This window comes from Bos taurus, chromosome 2 (genome assembly GCF_002263795.3).
Source record: "Bos taurus isolate L1 Dominette 01449 registration number 42190680 breed Hereford chromosome 2, ARS-UCD2.0, whole genome shotgun sequence".
Taxonomy (NCBI): domain Eukaryota; kingdom Metazoa; phylum Chordata; class Mammalia; order Artiodactyla; family Bovidae; genus Bos; species Bos taurus.
In genome coordinates this window covers 131762082-131781837 of record NC_037329.1, presented here as the reverse complement: position 1 = coordinate 131781837, position 19756 = coordinate 131762082, and the positions used below count along the sequence as shown (strand labels likewise).

Here is a 19756-nt window from a genome sequence, read left to right as displayed (position 1 = left end):
AATATTCAGGCTTGATTTCCTTTAGGATTGACTGGTTTGATCTCCTTGTTCTTCAAGGGACTCTCAAGAGTCTTCTCCAGCACCACACTTCGAAAGCATCAATTCTTTGGCACTCAGTCCAATTCTTCCCTGGTAGCTCAGATGGTAAAGAATCCGCCTGCAATGCAGGCAAGCTGGTTTTGATCCCTGGGTGGGGAAGATTCTCTGGAGGAGGAAATGGCAACCCACTTCAGTATTCCTGCTTGGGAAACTCCATGGACAGAGAAGCGTGGCGGACTACCATCCATGGGGTTTCAAAGAGTCAAGACACGACTGAGTGACTAACACTTTCACCGGCTCTTGTTCGAACTAAGGTTCTATCATTTAACATTGGAAACCTCCATATGTATAAAATCCCTATTTAGGCAATTTTCCAACTTCCACAAAATGTTTTAAAATAGGAATAATAAAATGGTTGTGAGGATTAAATGAGTTAGATGTAACACATCCTCCCAAAATACTGCTATGATTCCCACTACTCATTATTACTACTATTTAGAAACATGACTGTGTAGACAATTATAACTAGATTCCAATACTTCAAATTCATGATAATCCATGAAAATGGCATGGGTCTATACATCCTTAGGACTATGAACCAGGCCAAAGATCTTACAATTTGACCTGCAGATGTGTCTCAGTAAAACATACAGATACTGAAAAGTGAAACTACTGAAATAAATTAATGAATATAATGGATAGAAAAAGAATACCTGCCGTGGGTAATATCTTATTTTTAATTCACTCTTCATTTTCTCTCATTCTAACAATTATGTTAAAAAAAAAAAAAAAAACACACACACAAAACAAGAAGCACTTGTGGTCAAGGACTGGAAAATGCTGCACAGAGCAGATCCTTCTTGTTTGATTTCACAAGAAGCATTAAAATAGGAAACCAAAACTTAGAGCAAAAAAAAATCTGCTTAAGCTGGACTTAGTGAAACATATACTGTCATTTCAATTTTGGATAACACTGCTCATGGACATGCCATCTGAAAATAATCAGCTTAACTCCACTTCTTCCTTTATAAAGTATAAAATAAAAGAGCACACACTCAAGTATTCATCACTCAAGTTTGCTAAAACTTAGTATCTTGCCATATGTACCTTCATCTTTCATTTTTAAGAAACCAAATATTCAAGTTAAGGGCCCTGAGCATTTAAAAAATTTTTCCACTCTATTGCTTGTTGTTCTTCTTTTCAAAGTTTAGCTTTAAGAACACTGAATCCTCCCAGAGCTTCACATAAATGCTTTCAAAGCACGACCACTTTCCAGCCTTCACAGTTAATCCCATTATCCTGTATTTTTATAATAACCACTTTCTTGCTTTTGTTTTACCATCCATATATGCATTCCCATATCCATATTTGTTTTTGAACTTTAAATAAACAGGCAATATGGCATATATTCTTTCGGGTCTGGCTTCTTCTCCTAGAGCTTTGTCCTGTTACAGCCACATGCACTCGGCTATGGTTCGGTTTGACTGTCCTAGTGTGAACGTGCAACAATTCTTCCATTTTACGGTTTATGGGCAGTTTCAAGTTTTTATTCATTATGAATAATGACAAACATTTTCATATGCTTCCTGGCCCATCAGAAATGTATGTTTATCTGTTGCATATATTCTTAAGAATGGAAATGCTGGTTATAGCGGAAAAAAAAAAAAAAAAAAAACCTCCAAATTTTGTAGATGATGCTAAACTCTTTTCTAAAGTGACTGTTACAATTTATATTCCTACTGGCCCTGTTTGACAGTTCTGGTTGCTTCACCTATTTGCAAACATCTGGTAAATTTAGCAATCTGGTATTATTGCATGGTTGTATCTAATTGAATAATTTTTTTCATATTTATTGGTCATTTGGATAACCTCTTTGGTGAAATATTTAAGTCTGTTGTCTATTTAAAATTTAAGCAATTTTCTTATTAATGTTAGTTTTTTCAATTCTTTTTTAATTGGAGGAAAACTGTTGTATGACCTTGAGTTGGTTTCTGCGTAGAACACACATCAGTCATAATTGTATGTGTATATATACCCTCCTTCATGAGCCTCCCTCTGCCCACCCGCCTCCTCACCCCCCGGGGCATCAGGCTGTGCTCCCTGTGTCAGCTGTTTTACACATGGTGTATACGTGTCAGTGCTACTTTCTCAATTGGGATGTCCTTTACTGGATTTTTATGCTGCAATTATCTTCTCCTAACACGTGGCTTGCATTTTTACTTAATGGTGGTTGTCTGGGGAGGCCTTACAAATAGCTGTGAAAAGAAGAGAACCGAAAAGCAAAGGAGAAAAGGAAAGACATAAACATCTGAATGCAGAGTTCCAAAGAATAGCAAGAAGAGATAAGAAAGCCTTCTTCAGCGATCAATGCAAAGAAATAGAGGAAAACAACAGAATGGGAAAGACTAGGGATCTCTTCAAGAAAATCAGATACCAAAGGAACATTTCATGCAAAGATGGGCTCGATAAAGGACAGAAATGGTATGGACCTAACAGAAGCAGAAGATATTAAGAAGAGGTGGCAAGAATACACAGAAGAACTATACAAAAAAGATCTTCACAACCCAGATAATCACGATGGTGTGATCACTCACCTAGAGCCAGACATCCTGGAATGTGAAGTCAAGTGGGCCTTAGAAAGCATCGCTATGAACAAAGCTAGTGGAGATGATGGAATTCCAGTTGAGCTATTTCAAATCCTGAAAGATGATGCCGAGAAAGTGCTGCACTCAATATGCCAGCAAATTTGGAAAACTCAGCAGTGGCCACAGGACTGGAAAAGGTCAGTTTTCATTCCAATCCGAAAGAAAGGCAATGCCAAAGAATGCTCAAACTACCGCACAATTGCACTTATTTCACACACTAGTAAAGTAATGCTCAAAATTCTCCAAGCCAGGCTTCAGCAATATGTGAACCGTGAACTTCCTGAGGTTCAAGCTGGTTTTAGAAAAGGCAGAGGAACCAGAGATCAAATTGCCAACATCCGCTGGATCATGGAAAAAGCAAGAGAGTTCCAGAAAAGCATCTGTTTCTGCTTTATTGACTATGCCAAAGCCTTTGACTGTGTGAATCATAATAAACTGTGGGAAATTCTGAAAGAGATGGGAATACCAGACCACCTGACCTGCCTCTTGAGAAATCTGTATGCAGGTCAGGAAGCAACAGTTAGAACTGGACATGGAACAACAGATTGGCTCCAAATAGGAAAAGGAGTTCGTCAAGGCTGTATATTGTCACCCTGTTTATTTAACTTCTATGCAGAGTACATCATGAGAAACGCTGGACTGGAAGAAACACAAGCTGGAATCAAGATTGCCGGAAGAAATATCCATCATCTCAGATATGCAGATGACACCACCCTTATGGCAGAAAGTGAAGAGGAACCAAAAAGCCTCTTGATGAAAGTGAAAGCGGAGAGTGAAAAAGTTTAATTAAAGCTCAACATTCAGAAAACGAAGATCATGGCATCCGGTCCCATCACTTCATGGGAAATAGATGGGGAACCAGTGGAAACAGTGTCAGACTTTATTTTTCTGGGCTCCAAAATCACTACAGATGGTGACTGCAGCCATGAAATTAAAAGACGCTTACTCCTTGGAAGGAAAGTTATGACCAACCTAGATAGCATATTGAAAAGCAGAGACATTACTTTGCCAATAAAGGTTTGTCTAGTCAAGGCTACGGTTTTTCCTCTGGTCATGTATGGATGTGAGAGTTGGACTGTGAAGAAGGCTGAGAGCCAAATAATTGATGCTTTTGAACTGTGGTGTTGGAGAAGACTCTTGAGAGTCCCTTGGACTGCAAGGGGATCCAACCAGTCCATTCTGAAGGAGATCAGCCCTGGGATTTCTTTGGAAGGAATGATGCTAAAGCTGAAACTCCAGTCCTTTGGCCACCTCATGCGAAGAGTTGACTCATTGGAAAAGATTCTGATGCTGGGAGGGATTGGGGGCAAGAGGAGAAGGGGATGACAGAGGATGAGATGGCTGGATGGCATCACTGACTCGATGGACGTGAGTCTGAGTGAACTCCGGGAGATGCTGATGGATAGGGAGGCCTGGCGTCCTGCGATTCATGGGGTCGCAAAGAGTCGGACACGACTGAGCGACTGACCTGATCTGACACCTTTTCATGAAAAATGCTAATTTTAATGTAGTTTGATTTGCCAACATTTTCTTTTGTATATGGTGACTTTTGCTCCTAAGAAACTTGCAGACAAATTATTGTTTCTTTTTAATATCATTTTCTTCCTGTAATTAGCTTTACTAGCTTTCTTTCAGCCTTTTTTAAAAAAATCATGCTTGGGGTTTGTAGGAAATCTTTTGATTTTTATCATCTTTTAACCTCTCGTTAATTTTCTTTTTGGGGGTCTCTGCTTCAATCTGGATTCTATACACTTCTAGTTCATAATTCTTTTCTTCAGCTGTGTCTCATCTGCCCTTAAACCCTTTTATTGTCTTCTTAATTTTAATATTCAGTTTTGGAAATTCTGTTCAGTCCTTTTTATACTTTCTCTACTGAAATTGTCGAATCTATCACCTTGAATGCAAGCATGTTCGTTTAGCACCTGTGCCTGATAAACCGGAACCTGGAGCCCAACGGAGGGCGTTTGCTTGCTGTTGGTTCTCATTCGTGCCATCTTGTTTCCTTGTGTGCCTAATTATTTTTTAAAATACATTGTGGTATATTCTTCTGTCTTCTTTAGGCTTATTATGGTTGCTTCCTGTTGTTCACTATTAAAATCAATACATAGATAAACATTCTAATATATGATTCCTTTTGCACAAATGGGAATTTCTCTGGGATATACTCCGAGAAGTGAAATTATTGGGTAATAGCATATGAACATCTTCACCACTGTTGTCTAATTACTCTCCAAAGTGATTATCCAAAAAGCTCATCTTTGCTTTTTGCCCTCAATCTCATGGATGTGACTTGCACAGAACTGTGTCTTGTCATTTCTTGTCACTAATAATGAATAACACTGAGGATCTTTTAAGTTTATGAGCCAATGGATTTCATTTCTATGAATTGTCCATGTTTTATATTAGGCTTTTTTTTTTTCCTTACTGATTTGCTTTTCTCCCCTTCAACTCTGGATTCTAACATTTTGGCAGCTATATGCATTTCAGATATATTCTCCCAGGCTGTGGCTTTACCTTTTTCTTTTATTTATAGCACCATTTGCTGCACCAAGGGTTATACATTTTAACAGTCATACTTGGTATTTTCCTCCTTCATATTTATTTTGCATCTTGCTGAAGAAATTTTCCCCCAAAGTTCATGAAGATAGCCTTATTTTTCTACTAAGAGATTAGGTTTTCATATTTAGGTTTTCATTATTTTTATGGCTGTTTGATTTTTGTATTTGGTTTGTATTAGAAATTTATGAATAGTCACACTGCCAACTTTAAGTAAAACAAATCACTGTTAAATAAAACAAACCTCAAAAGTAGGTTAGCTATGATGTCAGAAGTTGGGACAGTGGTCATCTTTAAGGAAGAAAGGTACAATTACATTTATTGACCAGAGAGTTAGGTATGTTCACTTTGCTGATATACAATGAACTATACACTAATGCGGTAGCTTAAAATTAAACATTATGAGAGTATTTAAATCATTAATTTATATTTAACTTATATGCAGAGTACATTATGAGAAATGCTGGGCTGGATGAAGCACAAGCTGGAATCAAGATTTCCAGGAGAAATATCAATAATCTCAGATATGCAGATGACACCACACTTATGGCAGAAAGTGAAGAACTAAAGAGCATCCTGATAAAAGTGAAAGAGGAGAGTGAAAAAGTTGGCTTAAAGCTCAACACTCAGAAAACTAAGATCATGGCATCTGGTCCCATCACTGCATGGCAAATAGATGGGGAAACAGTGGCTGACTTTATTTTGGGGGGCTCCAAAATCACTGCAGATGGTGACTGAAGCCATGAAATTAAAACACGCTTACTCCTGGGAAGGAAAGTTATGACCAACCTAGACAACATATTAAAAAGCAGAGACATTACTTTGTCAACAAAGGTCCGTCTAGTCAAGGCTATGGTTTTTCCAGTAGTCATGTATGGATGTGAGAGTTGGACTATAAAGAAAGCTGAGCACTGAAGAATTGGTGCTTTTGAACCGTGGTGTTGGAGAAGACTCTTGAAAGTCCCTTGGACTGCAAGGAGATCCAACCAGTCCATCCTAAAGGAGATCAGCTTTAGGATAATGAATATTCAGGACTGAATATTCATTGGAAGGACTGATGTTGAAGCTGAAACTCCAATACTTTGGCCACCTGATGCGAAGAGCTGACTCACTTGAAAAGACCCTAATGCCGGGAAAGATTGAGGGCAGGAGGAGAAGGGGACGAGGGAGGATGAGATGGATGGCATCACCGACTCGATGGACATGGGTTCGGGTAGGCTTCAGGAGTTGGTGATGGACAGGCGTGCTGCAGTCCATGGGGTTGCAAAGAGTCAGACATGACTGAGTGACTGGACTGAACTGAACTGAATTTAACAAAAACTATAAACGAGCAATTTTCCTTTTCCAAACTATTTGTATTTATGTTATACTTCAATAAAAAAGTTTAAAAATAAATGTCCTTTGGTATATAACTTTGGGGGAAACCTATGCTAAAGAAGTAAAAGCTCCAGCGTGTAAGAATAAATGTACTTCGTTGTTTATTGCAGCACTGCTTCTGGTTGCAAAAAACCCTCCAAAACGAAAAACAGAAACAACATGGGGTGGGGAGCGGCAGAAGAGAATGAAAAAAAGTTGTATGTGTATGTGTAATGGGATATGTGAAGCTATTAAAAGGTGTGAGTAAAATCTATCTGCAATGACCTATGGGGATGCCTAAAACACACTAAGTGGAGACAGAAAGCAAAATGCAAAATGATGACATCATTCAACTGAACAAAAAAATTAAAACATCTTCTTTACACATATGTGTATATTTTGATATGATTTTATAAATATAAAGAAAATTATGGAACAATGCAACCATATCACTTGCAATTGGAAGTGACTGGCTTGGAAGGAAAGGAAACTTAACTGACTGGGGCTTCAAGGGAAGAATACTAACTTTTTCTGTGTATTTCCCTATTCTGTTTGAATTATTCCAATAGATTGTTATTTTATAATTTAAAAAAATCCAATAAAGTTTAAAAACTCTTGTTATAAAAGGGTATGTCACACCAAAAGACCCATAAGTAGCTGGCTTATCTGTGAATTCTTCCTATTCCAAGCTAACCTGTGTTATGGCCAGGCCTTTAAGGGTCATTTTCATCTAAAGGATTCTTCTATTAAAATAATTGTGTGGCTGAGTCCCGTCACGGTTCACCTGAAACTATCACAACATTGTTAATCAGCTATACACCAATACAAAATGTTTTTTGGTGTTAAAGACACAAAATAACAACAACAAAAATTCACAACCCTTCAATGATTCAATAAAAAACTGGTAAAAAGTATAAAGTTATGAGCCAGAAGATTTGGGATCTAGTCCTAGTTCTAATTTCTGACTGCAGGGTTTCATGGCTGTCACAATGGAACAGAACACATGAGCTGAGGATCAGTTCACTTTCAGGTGAATATGGCGCGTTAGAAGGCAATATTGCAAGTCACTGAGTTAAATAATCCTAGATTTGAGTTCCAGCACTGCCACTTACTAGTTATGTGACTATGAGCAAGTTATTAATCCTTTTTTAAGCCTCAACTTCTTATTTAATAAAGTGGGGCTAATAATACTGATCTTTAAGGCTTATAGTAAGTGTTAAAATGACATATGTCAATCATCTACCCATACTACAACCTGTTGTTGTTCAGTCACTAAGTCACATCCGACTCTTTGTGACCCCATGGACTGCAGACAAGCCAGGCTCCTGTGTCCTCCACTGTCTCCTGGAGTTTGCTCAAATCCACGTCCACCGAGCTGGTGATGCTATCTAACCACCTCAGTCTCGGCCGCCCACTTATCCTTTTGCCTTCAATCTTTCCCAGCATCACTAGTAGTGCTAAATATTACAATCATCCTCATTCTATACCTAATATTTTAAGATCTCCACAATCTTCACCACCACCAATTTAGTTCTGAATCACTTAGAGCTATGACAGGCTAAAACTGAGCTAGACTTTACAAACACAATCTCATTCCAATTAACTTTATCAATATAATAACCTTAAATTATATAAACTAATCTGATTTTATGGATTAAAAAAAAAAAGACGCTTAAAGAAGTTATGTACTATTCTGAGGTTACAAAGTCAGCAAATGGCAGAGTTGGAATTTAAAGTTAAAACTGTCATAGTCTCATAACACTATGAGACTCCAAAGTCAGTGGTCGGAGCCTTTATGCCATGCTTGTTGCCTGAGACCTGAGCCTGCGGAGTACATTCCTCCTTCCCTGAATTTGTACTCACCACCCCTCTCCATTCAGGCTGAACTAATTCTACCCGCTTCATAAAAGTTTGTCATTTCCCAGGAATATGGTGATTTCCTTTTCTTTCAACTTGAAATTTCAGGCTCCAATCAGACACCAAGACACTACAACATCACAAAATACCTTATGAGTGTTTTTTTTTCTTGCTAATGCTATTTTTCTCCAATATGGATTTTTAGTCCCTTGAAGACAGAAGATGAGCTTTTTCCTAAGTCCCAACAGACTTACCTACTTTTAACACAGGTACTCAAAAACACTGGTATAAAATGATAGAATTTTGCATTTTCATAGGCACAATGACAATAAGGTGTGATAATTAAGAAAAGACCCAAATGTTAAAGGACACACATTTCTGATACAGGTACCTTGGTAACAGGCAGAGAAAACACAGATGATACATGGCAGTTTTATGACTGCAGAATAGAGGATAATGAACACTAACCAGAAGCTCTTTGGTCTCCCATTCTTTCTCGCCCTAGATTTGACAGGCTGTGGACAATGTAAAGAGAAAGAAATCTAATAGTATCTAAGAGAGTATCATCAGTTTTGAAACCTTTATGACCACAACTATGCTAGCACTTTTACAAAGGCTAGACTTAGAATCAGCATGCCTTCCAATTCTGAACCTAAATGTAAATGTAAGCATTTGCTTTATTTCTATAAGATGATACACCAGGAAAAACTGGTGGCCCATGACAAAAATTTCACATTACAAATTTTAATCTTCTTTAATCTTCCCCACACTGCATGGGACCACAACATGCCTATTTCAGTCTTACCTCCATATCCCCTTCAGAGGTTAAAATACATTATAAAAAAGCAAGGCTATTTTTATACAATGAGAATATTATATGTACTAAAAATATATTCTCCCCTTTACTCTGCCCCATTAACACTTCTGGGAAGAATATGTAGTGAGGGGAGAATATACCTCTTGGAGATTTCTGGTTTTACTCCTTCCTCTCTTCTTACCGTTACTAGACATCGACACATGTTTGCGTAAGCCACAGAGAAACTGGGTTCGTCAATAGCCTTCTCAAAGACCAGGTCAATGACTCCTTTCAGCCGCTCCTCTGTGTCAACAGTAAGTCCTGACACTTGCTTCATCAGTTGGTTGAACATCTGTGGTGTCAATTTATTTAAGATACTTCGAACTTTTCTAAAAAGTTCCTAGAAGGACCACAAAAAAGAAACCATTATATTATCTGTGACAATATGATGCTTTCTATAAGGACTAATATTTTATTTGTAATTTATAAGTGCAATTTCCTAAATTATTAACAAAGATTGTGAATGAGTCACAGAAATAATTAAATCTATTTTATCATATATTAAAAATTTATACCACCTATTTTTTTTCCACTACTGATGAGAATTCAAGGAACTAGGTATATTCACACTCCACTGGTGGGACTCTAATTTGGCACATTTCCAAGGGCAATTTGACAATGTGTACTCAAAGTCTTAAACCAGCAATTTTACTTTCATAAATTTATTTATATTTAAGGATAGGTTAAAAGGGATTTTAGCCATCATAACTTCAATCAGTAACCTTTTAGAGCAAATAACTTAAATGTCCTAAAATAGAAGTTCATCTACAAATGGTATAATATAAATTATCAAATAAAACACTAGGCAGAAGTTACTGTAATAATGTTATAGAAAGCTTCATCAAGTTAGAAATAGAAAAATTCCTCAACGAGAAAAAGGCCATTGATAACCCTACTCAGTGGTGAAAGAATAAGTGTTTCCCCCTAACAGTGAGAACAAGACAAGAACATGTGTGCTCACCATTCCTATTCAAAACCTTACTGGAGGTCCTATTCAGTGGAATAATGCAAAGGAAAAGAGCTACAACCCATACAGATCTAAAGGAAGAGACAAAATTCCCTTTTCACAAATGACTGTCTTCGCAGAAAAATCATAAGAAACCTATAAACGTAGACACTAAGTGGGTCTAGCAGGTTTGCAGAACACAAGTCAATATACAAAAATCAATTTTATTTTTATGTATTAGCAATAAACAACTAAAAATTACATTTTTAAAAAGCACAATCTATAACAGTACCAAAACCATGAAGTACTTAGATAAGAATCTATCAAAATGTCCATAGGAATTGGGTGATGAAATGTTTAAGTGACTGATCAAAGAAATCGAGAAACACCAAAATAGAGATCTATATCACGTTCTTGTATTATAAAACTCATTATTGTTAAGTTGCCAGTTTTACCCAAAGAGATCTACAGATTTAACACAAACAAAATAAAATACCTAATAAGGTGTTTTTTGGAGGGGGAAGAGTAGAAATCAAGAAGCTGATTCTTCAGTTGAAATGGAAAAACAAAAACTAGAACAGCTTAACAATTTCAAAAAATAACAAAAATTGGAAGACATATAACCTAATTTCAACACTTACCATATGAAGCTACTATGCACAGATAGTGGTACTGGCCAGAGAACAGACACATAATTCACGAGAACAGAATGAGAAGTGTAGAAAATATATTCACACATATATGAAGAACTGATTTTCAACAAAGGTGCAACGAAAATTCAGTGGACAAAGGGTAAGTCTTTTCAACAAATGATGCTGGAACAACTGGATATCCATAAGCAAAAAAAAAAAAAAGAAATCTTGATTCATGCCTTACACATAACACAAAAATTAACTAAAACAGGATCACAAACCAAAATGTAAAATCCAAAATTAGAAACTTCTAGAACAGAGCAGGACAAAAATTTTGTATTCTTATATGTACAGATATTTTAAGTGAGACAGCAAAAGCACAATGTGGGAATGAAAAAAATCAATAAATTGAGCATCATCAAAGTTAAAAACTTATGCTTGGCAAAAGATACTATTAAGAAAATGAAAAAAACCACAGACTGGGGGAAAACCTTTTATAAAAATATACATTTGACAAAGGATTTATATACAGAATAATAATTAAAAAAAAACGCTCTCAAAATTCAGTAAGACAGCATACCAACCAACGAAACAGGCCAAAAGATATAAAGAAAACTGTACTAAAGAAGACACACAAATGGCAAATAAACGCATGAAAAAATGTCCTTATTCAACACACTGGTCTTTTGGGAAATGCAAACTGAAACTGCACTGAGATGTTACCACACATCCATTAGGATGGTTAAAATTTACAGAACAGAAAATTATATGTGCTGGTGAAGACTGAAGTATTGAAACTCTCATGCCTTGCCAGTAACCATCCTGGAAAACAGTTTGGTACACTCTAATAAAGTTAAACCTATGTTGATCCAAAAGCTAGGAATTTACCCCAAAGAAACAAAAACGTATTTGCTCATACAAGTCCTCTATGTGAATGTTCACAGTAATTTTATTCATAATTACTAAAACCTGGAAAGTGTTTATCTTGTGAATGGATCCAGGAATGAAAGTTCAGTTCAGTCGCTCAGTCGTGTCCGACTCTTTGCGACCCCATGAATCGCAGCACGCCAGGCTTCCCTGTCCATCACCAACTCCCGGAGTTCACTCAGACTCATGTCCATCGAGTCAGTGATGCCATCCAGCCATCTCATACATGCAATATGATGGATGAGTATCAAATATATTCACTGAGTAAAAGAAGCTTTACTCAGAATGACTCCATATTTATATGAGACTCTGGAAAAGGCAACACTACAGGGAGTTTCCAGGTGGCACACGGGCGAAGAATCCGCCTGCCAGTGCAGGAGGTGCAAGAGATGCAGGTTTTACCCCTTGGAGTAGGAAAGAGCAACCTACTCCAGTATGCTTGCCTTGAAAATTCCATGGATAAAGGAGCCTGGCGGACTACAGTTCATGGGGTCGCAGAGTCAGATATGCCTGAGTGCACAAACATGTGTGGACACACACAGAGGGACAAACACACGACTGACTGCCAGAAGTGAGCATGGGCAGCAGAGGATGACTATAAAGCAGAACAAGAACACTTCAGGGGGCTGATGGCAATGCTCTACATCTTGACTGTGGTGGCAGTAACACAACCATGTGTTTGGCAAGAATTATAGAACTATAAACAAAGAAGGAAACCTAACTAAATGTAAATGATGCCTCAGTAAAAATATGAAGTTGTAAAAATCCATGAAACCATGATATAATAACTGAAAAACCTATAAAATGTTTTGTTTGATCCCTATATAATTTAATCTGAATACAAGGATTTTTAGAAAGTGTACCAGTTTATCAACAGTTTTCTCTAAGACGGTAAATAAATCTATTTAAATTTTTAAAAATCATATTGTCAACTTTTAAAGCAATACGTCAGCTTCACTTTTATAGAGAACAAAAAATTTTAAGTTTATTAGGGATGAGGGAGTCATTGCACTTCTCCAAATTGCCTGTATCAACCGAGACAGTACCATTTAGGTTTAAAACTTTAATTTGTGCTTTCCACAAATAAAAATAAACAAAATAAAATAAAACAAAATAAAAACAAAATAAAAACAAAAATAAAACCCAGCCTTCAGATCTTCAAATAGATCAGAAAATACTAAGCTTAGAAAAACAGGAAAATAAAAAGGTCATTTATTGAAGTAATGCACAGTAAGTGACTATAGTTAATAAGGCTGCAAATATCATATGATATTCCTTATATGTGGAATCCAAAAAAAAAAAAAGGTCCAAATGAACTTATTTAGAAAACAGAAACAAAGTCATAGATGTAGAAAACAAACATATGGTTACCAGAGGGAAAAGGGGGATAGGAATAAATTGAGAGATTGGGATTAACATATACACACTGTCGTGTATGTTTTTCCAGAGTCTTGTATGCATGTGAGAGTTGGACGATAAAGAAGGCTGAACACCAAATTGATGCTTTTGAACTGTGGTGTTGGAGAAGACTCTTGAGAGTCCCCTGGACAGCAAAGAGATCAAACCAGTCAATCCTAAAGGAAATCAATCCTGAATATTCACCGGAAGAACTGATGCTAAAGCTGAAGCTCTAATACTTTGGCCACCTGATGTGAAGAGCTGACTCACTGGAAAAGACCCTGATGCTGGGAAAGACTGAAGGCAGGAGAAGCAGGGGACGACAGAGGACGAGGTGTCAGCTGGCATCACTGACTCAATGGATGTGAGTTTGATCAAGCTATGGGAGATGGCGAAGGACAGGGAAGGAAGCCTGGCGTGCTGCAGTCCATGGGGTCACAAAGAGCTGAGTGACTGAACAACGACGACAAACAGGGGCCACTGCACAGCACAGGGAGCTCTACTCACTGCTCTGTAATGACCGATATGGAGAAAGGATCTAAAAAAGGGTGAACGCATGTGGGTGTGGAAACTCATTCACTTCTGCTATACACCTGAAACTAACAGAAAGTAAATCACCAATACGCCAATAAAAATTAAAATACAAGGGAAAGAATGCTGCTTTGCATGTTTGAAAAGCTTTTACCACAAGAATAAAATCCTACATGATGATGGACATTAAGCAGGCTAACTGTGGTGATCATTTTGCAATATACATACAAATACTGAATGATTATGTTGTACACCTAAAAAGTAATATGTCAATTTATACCTGAATTGAAAAAGGAAATCTCCAGTATCAAAAAACAAAACACTGACCAAAAGGCATTTATTCATTATGACTGAATATCTACTTGATGTTTTGTAATTTCATTTAGGTACAAATAAAGCATAAGGCACAGTCATCAAAACCATCAAATCCAGCTTCAAAGACAGGAAAGTTACAAGAGAAAGGACAGAGCAAAGCACGAGGTTGATTAGAAGCCAGAGAGGTGAGGACTGTAACGGGTTAGTGAGGAAAGACCTTTAGAAGGAAATGAGAGTGGGGCCAGATTATAAAGGGCAAAAAAAAAAAAAAGCTGGCCACATGAGAAAAGGCTGGCAGGGGGACAGAAAGTATTTTAGGAAGGGAAATATTTTAGAAAGGATTGCTAATGAGGCTCTTCCACTGCAGGACTGGAAAACAGTAAGGAAAGATCAGAGGACTAGTGCACGCTAGTGGGAAAGCAAATGATGGTAAGTTAGAAGCTAGAGCGAGGAGGTAAAAATCAGCCCATCAGAGAGATGAGTTGGGCAGCAGCAGTGGGATTACTGTATCAAGAGGTGAAGAGAGATGAAATAGCAGCCTGAGCAGCAGAATCGCAACTGTAGTGCATGTATGTAGAGGGAGTCTAGATACGTCACTAATAATGATTTCCTAGAAATGTTTCAAGGAGATTAATTCTTACGGTATCCACTGGTGATCATTCATAATGTTGCTCTAAATACAGAGGGTAAGAACAAATGTCAGAGTGAAGGAGTTTTCCGGAAGTGGTGGCAACAATACAACTATTGTGTTGACAAAAGGATAGAGAAAGAGTAACAGGAGGAACAACATGGGATGTGCCTGTGCAGAGAGTGAAAACGCAGAACGGAGAGGGAATGAGCAAAGACGCTCTGTATCAAGAGCAAAGCATGTGGAGAAAAGGAGGCTGTGCTGGCCCTGCATGAGAAGTCTATCCATCCCGCACTGGATTTGCTTTACCTATTCACTAAAGAAAACTGAACTAATTAATGATACCTCAAAGTCAATATAATTATTCTGTTTCTGAATAACAATTAATAATGGGGAGAACTTAGCCAGAATAGCCATCATTAAAAAGTCTCCAAAAAACAAGTGCTGGAAAGGGTGTGGAGAAAAGGGAGCCCTCCTATATTTTGGTGGGAATGTAAACCGGTGCAGCTACCATGGAAGACAGTATAGAGGTTCCTTAAAAACTGACAACAGAGTTGGCATATGATACAGCAATTCCTCTCCTGGGCATATATCCAGACAAAACTGTAATCTGAAAAGATACATGCATTCCAATGTTCACAGCAGCATTATTTACAAATGCCAAGACATGGAGACAACCTACAAGGTCACAGACAGATGACTGGATAAAGGCGTGATACATACATATATCACATAAATATACATGTGCAAACACACACACAAATAAAATGCAATACTACTCAGTCATAAAAAGGATGAAATAGCGCCATTTGCAGCAGTATAGACGGACCTAGAAATTACTGTACTAAGTAACACAGAAAAACACAAATGCCTATGGTATCACTTACATACGGAACGTAAAACATGATATGAACGGGCTTATTCACAAAACAGAAAACAGACTCACAGATGTAGATACAAAAGGGGAGAGGGGGTGGGGAAGGGATAAATTAAGAGTTTTGGAATAGCAAATACACAATACTATATATAAAACAGACAACAAGGTTCTGCTGCATGGCACAGGGAACTACAGTCAATATCCTGTAATAAAACATGATGGAAAACAATATGAAAATAAATATATATATCTATATATACACATATACACACATATATATCTCTGAATCACTTTGCTGTATACTAGAAACCAACTCAACTTTAGTTGATTTAGAACTAGAAATTAGATTTAGTTTCTAAATCAACTATACTTCAATAAAATTTTTTTTAAAAACAGGGAGAACTCTGCTACAGAATAGAGAGAGGTACAAGTTCACAACAAATGGACTACTCAGTAACCACAACGGCTGTGAGTACCTCTCAAAGCTTCCGTTTCTTCATACGAAAAAAAGAGGAAATACGTATTCCTGCCTTGACAGGTGTTGTAAGAATCTAATGCAATAAGGCACTAATACAACTGCCTTAAACACCAAAAGAAGACATCTTCATAGTCAATGATAAATATCTAGCAGGAAATTTAAAACTTTTAAGTCCCTCTTCATTAAGCACTTCTCAGAGGGAATGGAAGCAGGAATGTAGATTTTTTTTTGAAGGTTGAGAAATCTTCAGGGAAGATTAGCTACTTGATTTTAGTGAATCTGGAGCAGGATGTTCTTGGGACAAATGACTGGGGCAAGTGCGAGAAAGATGAACAAAGGCAGGCAGCCGATTTGGGTCTGACAAACAGCTTGTGATGCATCAGTTCGTCTTGGTCCTGACAGCATGAACAGCTTTGCTGCTAAGTTTATTGTTTAACAAGTATTTATTGAGTATCTACTATGTATGAGATTCTGTGCTGGTGCTCAATCAACATCAGGATTTGTAAGGCACATCTCTTTCCCAGGGACATTCTCATACTAAGTACATAACTGGGCTCCTGGAACCACGTCATGAGCAAGTGCTTTATATCGCTTCATTTGAACTTCACAGTGTTCCATAAGGCACATACTATTAGTATCTTAATTAGTGTCAAATGAGTTATCTTAATTAGAATCAAAAACAGCTAAAGGACATAGTAGAGCTAACACAGGGATAGGAACTGGCATTGTGCGTACAGCAAAAGATGAACAGAGGCTTTATATAAATTGGCCAACAAAAACAAATTTGGGTGGATTAAAGGAATTCATTCAATTTACCCTAAGGAGTTCTGAGGGAGGATATGCTCAAAAAGATGCAAGAATTCAATTTTATTACCAAGGACCCTAAGTAAGATGTATTTCTAAATTCTAACTTATTAGAAGTGAAACAAAAAGCAAGATACTAACTAGACTACCACAGGACAATGAATAAGAATCTAAAAACACATTTTTAAGAAAAGCAAATATTGATCTAAGCGTGAGTGACAGAATTCTATGACATGTGAACCCTCGAAATACAGTTTGTGTTTTGAAAAGCACACAGAATGCAACTTAAAGAGAAAGTAGATTGTTGGCATTTATGATAGCTTTTAGAATGATGCCTGTAGTAAGGAAAAAATCACAAAAAACCTTATATTACCAGGGCAAAGAGACAGAAGAGTACCCTTACAACTCCAAAGCCACGTGAGCGCGCCCCAGCCCCCACCTGGGTCTTGATGTTCTCGGGGTCCTCGGCTGGGCTATCCCGCCTCTGGCTGGGCTTCCAGGCGTTCTCTGCCTTCTTCAGGTGCACGTCTTCTTTCACGGAGACCGTGATGATCTTCCTGGGCTCTCTCCTCTGGCCAGGCTGAGATCTCCGTGCTCCAACATTCAACAGCTAGGACAAGAGCATTCTTTATTACATCCACACAGAGCACTTACAGTCTACCGTCTCTGCTGTGCTGCTCAAGTAAGGATTGCCGCCCACAGGAAACACTTCTAGATGCAAAGATGGGTATCAGGCATCAACTGAGATGTGATCTTTTTTTTTGGTGGGGGTGTGGGTGTGTTAGAATGTCATCACTGTAGCGTATACCACGACTACGATTTTTGACCCTGACGTCCTAAATTAGGTATGTCTGATAAAGCTACTGAACCTAACAAAAAAGACTACCCTAAGTGAAATTACTGCTTCTTTTTTTCTTTTTAACTCGTTATGTGACTTTGGACTAGTCACTTGAACAACTACAGAAATTCAGAGGCAGAGATCACCACAGTTACAAATCTGCTTCAAAAACTGTCTCTACACTTTTGGTGTGCAATGCAAATACACCCTTACCATGAAAATTATTTACAGCATAGACACCCAGACTGACTGCAGACCTTAATGCTGCTAAGTTGCTTCAGTCGTGTCTGACTTTGTGCGACCCCATGGATGGAAGCCCACCAGGCTCCCCCGGCCTTGGGATTCTCCAGGCAAGAACACTGGAGTGGGTTGCCATTTCCTTCTCCAACGCATGAAAGTGAAAAGTGAAAGGGAAGTTGCTCAGTCGTGTCTGACTCTTAGCGACCCCATGGACTGTGGCCTACCAGGTTCCTCCATCCAGGGGATTTTCCAGGCAAGAGTACTGGAGTGGGGTGCCATTGCCTTCTCTGAGACCTTAATAGATCCCTCTAAGTTTGCTGTGCCAGAAATACTAAAATAAGTCTTCCTTATGTCATTAATGAAATCCAACTAAATCACTCCCTGAAAAAAGGCCTTTGTCAGCTCTTTGTTCCTCCCAGAGCCCCACTATGCTCATTCTGTTAAAAGCAATGTATGTTAGCATGTCACACTGGTCAGCAAATCAGAAATGTTACTGTAACAGTAATGGGTAACTTAAAAGTTATATTCTATGTATTAAAATGTTCCTAATAAATGCTACTCTAAATGCCTGGAAATACTTTTTCAAGATTAAATAACTGGAGTGATAGAGAGTTCTGCTTATGACCAATCCAAGATCTGGGATACTGACTGCTCTTACTTTTTCTGACAGGTCCTTCTCTGAATGATGAAGAAATATTACAATTAGGTTTCAAGAGGAAAAAAGGAGGAGAAAAAAAAAAATGCTTCACACAAGACAGACAGACCAGAATCCTATCTCACTTAATGTTCCAATACTTCCCTTTAGTAGAAACTAAAGCAATTATCCTCCAATAAAGAGAGTAAATAAAAGGTCATACTTCATACAGGAAGACACATTCGAGAGAGACATGGTCTGAGGACTCTGATAAGCTTCAAAGCCTTTACACATCACCCATCTCAGAATTAATTATTCTCTTACCCTTCCTTGACCATGTGCCCTAATTAGAAACAGCACTATTAAGGATGTTTCAGGATCAAAACTTAGAATTTCTGGGCAATACACACTAAATATGTCTAGCTACGGACTCAGTACTAATGATATAATGTTCGATTATTTTGTAATCTAACAAATGAAAAAAAAAAAACAAAAAACTGAAGTCAAATAAATCCCGAGGTACCACACATGGTATAACTAAGACAGAACTAAAAAAGATCATCAGACTGGGGAAGTATCGACTGGAAAGAGCCGCTAAACCAGACAGCACTACTGTAAGATTTATTTCTCACTGAAACCTTGCTCGTTCAGGCAGAAGAACTGTTAAGAAAAGGCAGCAAACCACGTATTGTTTGGTTTTTATAATTCAAAATATATTCTACTGTTAATTAATGTCAGTTACTATCTTTTTTAAAGTTTGGATAAAATTCAAATAAACAGATCACAGATATTCAATTTAATCCATGCATCTGCACATAGAAACTTGTTAAAAACAACGATTGGTGGGTATTAGAAAAGGTATTATGCCAAAATCATGTAAGAGCCATAGTATAATTTGTGGATATAATTTTAACTATGTTTGCATTAAGTTAGAAAATGTTCATTTCCAAAAAAGAAATTGCAAATACCAATGAACGTTTGAGATTTCTAAAAAGTAAATATGATTTACGAAACAACTCTGTCTGTCCCAAGACAAATATAAGTGAATTTCAGACAAGCAGGAAAGAGATGTGAGAAATATTAAATAAGTAGATAACAAGTGTTTCAAAGTAAAAAAAAACTGTTAAAAAAAACAAACTTTTTAAAGTCCTGGATTAAAAAATTGAAATTGTAACCCATGTGCAACCTCCCAAGACAAA

At 37.5% G+C, this 19756-nt stretch overlaps 1 protein-coding gene across 20 annotated transcripts in view; it reads right to left on the bottom strand.

Moving 5' to 3' along the window:
• Positions 1 to 19756, bottom strand: part of EIF4G3 (eukaryotic translation initiation factor 4 gamma 3) — a 354574-nt gene that overhangs the window by 55952 nt on the left and 278866 nt on the right. For 19 of the 20 annotated variants that reach the window (XM_024982993.2, XM_015460874.3, XM_059880202.1 and 16 more), the window contains 2 exons: positions 17285 to 17455; positions 9452 to 9649 (listed from right to left, as the gene is read on the bottom strand). In XM_024982993.2, coding sequence (XP_024838761.2) covers positions 9452 to 9649; positions 17285 to 17455 — 369 coding nt within the window. Of the gene's footprint in view, positions 1 to 9410; positions 9650 to 17284; positions 17456 to 19756 lie in introns of all 20 variants that reach the window. The other variant, XM_015460889.3, reaches the window with a different exon arrangement.